General features: G+C 36.9%; 1 protein-coding gene across 1 annotated transcript; it reads left to right on the plus strand.

The window, feature by feature from the left end:
* Positions 1-335: 335 nt before the first annotated feature.
* Positions 336-1,304, plus strand: LOTGIDRAFT_56205 (hypothetical protein; the record flags this gene model as incomplete). The annotated part of the gene is made up of 2 exons (XM_009069096.1): positions 336-906; positions 1,138-1,304. Coding segments are annotated over 2 exons (738 nt in total), but the record flags the coding sequence as incomplete, so codon positions are not given.
* Positions 1,305-5,335: the final 4,031 nt, after the last annotated feature.

The following is a 5,335-nucleotide window of genomic DNA, read 5'->3' on the forward strand; positions in this document are numbered from 1 at the left end:
TCCAAGACGTGTTCTGAATTAATGAAATAGTTAGTCCCCAATACGGGTTTGATAAGAATCAGTATCTTGAATATAAAAGACTTTCTAATCATTGTAATTATACCTCACTTCCTAAACATACATGTTACACAAATCAATAGCACGAAATCTTCCTATCATTTCAGGAGAAATTATCATCATTTAGCATCACAGAAATGGCCGGTACCTTAACGTACATGAAGATAACATCAATATTACAAGAACAAAAACGGAGAAGCAAGATATTACTAGATGGTTGTCATGGAAACGAAAAGAAGTTGTTCGGATTATCCGATAGGAAATGGGCTTACGGTCGAATAACACTTCATCCAGAATCACAGATGTTATATTGTCCGGTATTAAAAGTAGGTTCGACATTTTGGAGGCGAGTTCTATACGCTCTGGATACTAATACGCCAATCCACACACCTTACGATATTCCTATACAAAAAGCATTATCAGCCAAACACGCAAATTTATTCTCCGAGCTAAAAACAAACAAAGTTCGAACTGAACATTTTCTAGAAAATGAATCGTTAAAAATGATGTTTGTTCGCGAGCCTTTTACCAGATTAATTTCCGGATACATCGACAAAATTTTCGCTCCAAATCCGTACTTCTGGTCAGTGATAGGAAAATATATCATCCGTAATTTCCGTGTAAATGCCACGGAGAAAAGCAAAAAATGCGGCCACGATGTGACGTTTCCAGAGTTCATAAAATATGTGATTCATTCTGAAGCAACCAATAACACAGCTAGAGACGCCCATTTTACTCCAATATACGATCAGTGTAAACCTTGTGAAATCAAATACAATGTCGTAGGCAAAATGGAGAGCTTTTTAAACGATACTACATTTATAATGAATAACATTGGCTTTAATATCAGTGAACAATTATTAAAACAATGGGCAGTTAAAGCCGAGGAAGATGCAATATATGATTCCACAGCCAGTCCTTTCGGTTGGAAAACTAGCATCAAGCGGTGTATGACTATGCATGAAGCAGGATTAAGAATATGGAGAAAAATGCAAATTCGTGGAATCGTGGATAAACATCAAAGTTTACCATTTGGATCTCATAAAATGGACCAAGTCTCTGCAAGAGAATTTATCAAAGCCTTACTACATGCACGCAACCATTCAAAACATAACAAAAAACAGCAGAAACTTGAAGCGTTAACGGACGCATTTAATCAAATATCTTCGGAGGATAAACTTAAACTCAGAAAACTGTTTTTGCCAGATTTCAAATTATTTGACTATGAGTCCACACCAGCATATATATTCAATACTACCATAGACCATAAGACATTTAAATCCAAATATTTTGATTTAACAAGAGCGTTTTCCTGAAGAGATTTCCATGAAGGTGTATTTTGTTGTTTTATGGGTATAGTGAATTAGTTCATGCTTTTTTAAAAATGGAAATAGACAATCAAAGTGGCTGGCAACAATTCTAGTTTACCGGTGTGTTCAGTGGTTTTGAAACTATTTATACGATATATAGGGTGTGTTTGTACGCGCAACCAATAATACCACAGTTTTAAATTTCGCTGATATTTGTATTTTAAAGGGACAGATGCGCATTTTCGGGAGTAAATCATACCTTGGTCTAATAAAAAAAAAAACAAAAAAAACTTAACTGTTTTCACAGCTTACCATCGAAACTTTAGCCTTCCTGTTCACGCGTATCCATGTTTGAAAGTTATTTTAACAAGTTGCCTTGTTAACAGCGTTCAATTTGAAGAACGTTTCATTTCATCCCCGAAACTGGCGCACTAAGGCCTTTAAGGAGGTGGATTTTCATACTAAGAAACGAAACTAGTCAGCTGGATGGGGTGACGCCAACATAATGAGATCATTTTTGTTATTAAAATAAAACAAATAATTACTTGCTTTCTTGCTTTACGATGTTTTTATTCATATTTCTGAATCATATCACATTCTAAACAACAATAAAATTATCACTGCAAAAATGAAATTGAGATCAATACAAAAAATGCTAGAAATTTATAAGTCATAACTTGATCCATCTTCACAATGTCGTCTGATACCTTAGTTACATAGCTATCATTCTTATCACGGAATGCAGCGATTTGTTGGAATTGTCCGCTAGCGAATACAGCCAATCTAATCAATCTACATATAGATAGCTTGCCAGGCAAGGTAATATACGCCCACTAGCAGCTTTGATTTGAATAAAAATATTTAGCAGTACAGTAACAATAACCAGTATGAAATAATCAACCTTCAGTCATACACTTCTTTTGAACTCTTTAGGGCGATACTGAATAATATTGAGTGTGAGTCATTGCCTTTGTTCTTGAAAACGTGTTCAATTTTTAGCTCGTGAACACTCAAGAAGGCAAATATTCAATCTTCAGCGCGGATCTGAAGAATAAAACCAAGTATTGTCAAAATTCAGCAACAATCATGCCTTTTAGTGTTTTAGAGCTAAATTTGAAAGCGTTTTCAAGAACAAGGGCAATAACTCATACTAAATATTTTTCGATTTTTCTGATTTTCAATAGGGTTCATCCTTGTGTGGTTACGATTTCGTCAAAATCTGTCAAGAATTATGCGTTCTAGAGTGTTTACGAGCTAAAAATTGAACGCGTTTTCAAAAACAATAACTCATACTAAATATTTTTGTGATTTTCAATAGGGTTTATCCATGGTTGATAACAAACACTCATGCCAAGTTTCGTCAAAATCCATCAAGAATTGTGTCTTGTAGAGTGTTTACGAGCAATTGTGAACGGACGGACCGATGGATATATAGATAGAGATATGTGGGCGTATAAAAACGGTAAACACAATGGCTTATAATACCTAAACTTAAAGTACATACTTTTTGTCGAGGGCTTGGATTGGCTTATTCGGAAGCGAACAATCCAACCAATTCGCTACATTGATGAACTTGAATGATACAAGAAAGGTTGCTATTGCAATCAGGGTATAAGACGGAGTTTTTAATAGATTGTGAAGATGATCATGATCGTGAAAAGATTTACTTTCCATCATTATGATATCTTAATTCTCCGTGACGCCGACAATTTTATTTTTTGTGTAGTGAAAATGGAGTATTGTTTTTTTAGGTTTAAATCGGAAAATATTTGTTAGTGACCTCTGATTTGAGTTAAAACCACATACAAAAGACTTCTGTGGGCTTTCTGTGCTATGATAAATTTCCATTTTGAAAATATCGATATTTCCGATATTTTCAGCAATCTAAAAACAAAAAACACCAATTTAGACTTTCGTCACAACCGTTATAAGAATTATAACAAGACTTCAAAGTCGATTTTCCCGAAAGATTTAAAAAAATACGAATTTCTATTTTCGACTGAAATAGATAGAAGACATACCTCTGGGGTCAAAATTGGTCGAGTTATGGGAATTTTAGTGAGGGGGTGGGGGTCGGCAGTCTGCCTATAGAGTCCCATTGCACTGGTCTGAGTGAAGACCAAAACTTTGACAGGCTGCCGATCGAAGACTATCAGAGCTGGAAAGTTGAAATTTGCACTGAAGGTACACACCTATCTGAAGTTGTTGTGTTCCGAATTTCAGCCCCCTATCATGAAAACTCTACCTGTTACAGCACTTTCGGTCTCAGACTTTTTTCCGAAACCAAAATATAAGCGATTTTCCTCTTGAAATCAAGGGTACAACTTTAAAGTCGATTTTGGCCAAAGTTTGAAAAAAGTTCGAAATTCTGGTTTCTACCGACACAGATGGAGGAAATGATAAGCTTTCATTACAAACAAAAATTGTACCTCTCGGGTCAAAATTGGCCGAGTTATGGCCATTTTAGTGAGGGGGTGGGGTCGGCAGTCTGCCTACAGCGTCTTTCTGCACTGTATTTTCAATGGGATGAAGACCAAAACTTTGACAGGCTGCCGTTCCAAGACTATCAGAGTTGGAAAGTTGAAATTTGCACTGAAGGTACACACCTATCTGAAGTTTTTGTGATCCGAATTTCAGCCTCCTATCTTGAAAACTCAGCCTGTTACAGCACTTTGAGTTTCAGGTTTTTTCTCGCACCAAAATATAAGCAAATTTCCCTCTTGAAAATTCGGGTAGAACTTCAAAGTCGATTTTCCCGAAAGATTTCAAAAAATAAGAATTTCTGTTTTCGACTGAAATAGATAGAAGACATGTTTAACTTTTGTTTGCAACAAAAATTATACCTCTGGGGTCAGAATTGGCCGAGTTATGGCCATTTTTAGTGAGGGGGTTGGGGTCGGCAGTCTGCCTATAGAGTCCCATTGCACTGGTCTGTGTGAAGACCAAAATTTTGACAGGCTGCCTTTCGAAGACTATCAAAGCTGGAAAGTTGAAATTTGCACTGAAGGTACACACCTATCCGAAGTTGTTGTGTTCCAAATCTCAGCCTCCTATCATGAAAACTCTGCCTGTTACAGCACTTTCGGTCTCAGACTTTTTTCCCGAACCAAAATATAAGCGATTTTCCTCTTGAAATCAAGGGTACAACTTTAAAGTCGATTTTGGCCAAAGTTTGAAAAAAGTTCGAAATTCTGGTTTCTACTGAAATAGATGGAGGAAATGATAAGCTATCATTACAAACAAAAATTGTACCTCTCGGGTCAAAATTGGCCGAGTTATGGCCATTTTAGTGAGGGGGTGGGGCCGGCAGTCCGCCTTTAGCGTCTTTCTGCACTGCATTTTCAATGGGATGAAGACCAAAACTTTGACAGGCTGCCGTTCAAAGGCTATCGGAGCTGGAAAGTTGAAATTTATACTGAAGGTACCCACCCATCTGAAGTTATTGTGATCCAAATTTCAGCCTCCTATCTTGAAAACTCAGCCTGTTACAGCACTTTAAGTTTCAGGTTTTTTCTCGCACCAAAATATAAGCAAATTTCCCTCTTGAAAATTTGGGTAGAACTTCAAAGTCGATTTTCCCGAAAGATTTCAGAAAATACGAATTTCTGTTTTCGACTGAAATAGATAGAAGACATGTTTAACTTTCGTTTGCAACCAAAATTATACCTCTAGGGTCAAAATTGGCCGAGTTATGGCCATTTTAGTGACGGGTTGGGGGTCGGCAGTCTGCCTATAGAGTCCCATTGCACTGGTCTGAGTGAAGACCAAAACTTTGACAAGCTGCCGTTCGAAGGCTATCAGCTGGAAAGTTAAAATTTGCACTGAAGGTACACACCTATCTGAAGTTGTTGTGTTCCAAATTTCAGCCCCCTATCATGAAAACTCTGCCTGTTACAGCACTTTCGGTTTTCCCAAACCAAAATGTGAGCGATTTTCCTCTTGAAATCAAGGGTACAACTTAAAGTCGA

The sequence above is a fragment of the Lottia gigantea genome (genome assembly GCF_000327385.1).
Source record: "Lottia gigantea unplaced genomic scaffold LOTGIsca_99, whole genome shotgun sequence".
In the NCBI taxonomy this organism is placed as follows: domain Eukaryota; kingdom Metazoa; phylum Mollusca; class Gastropoda; family Lottiidae; genus Lottia; species Lottia gigantea.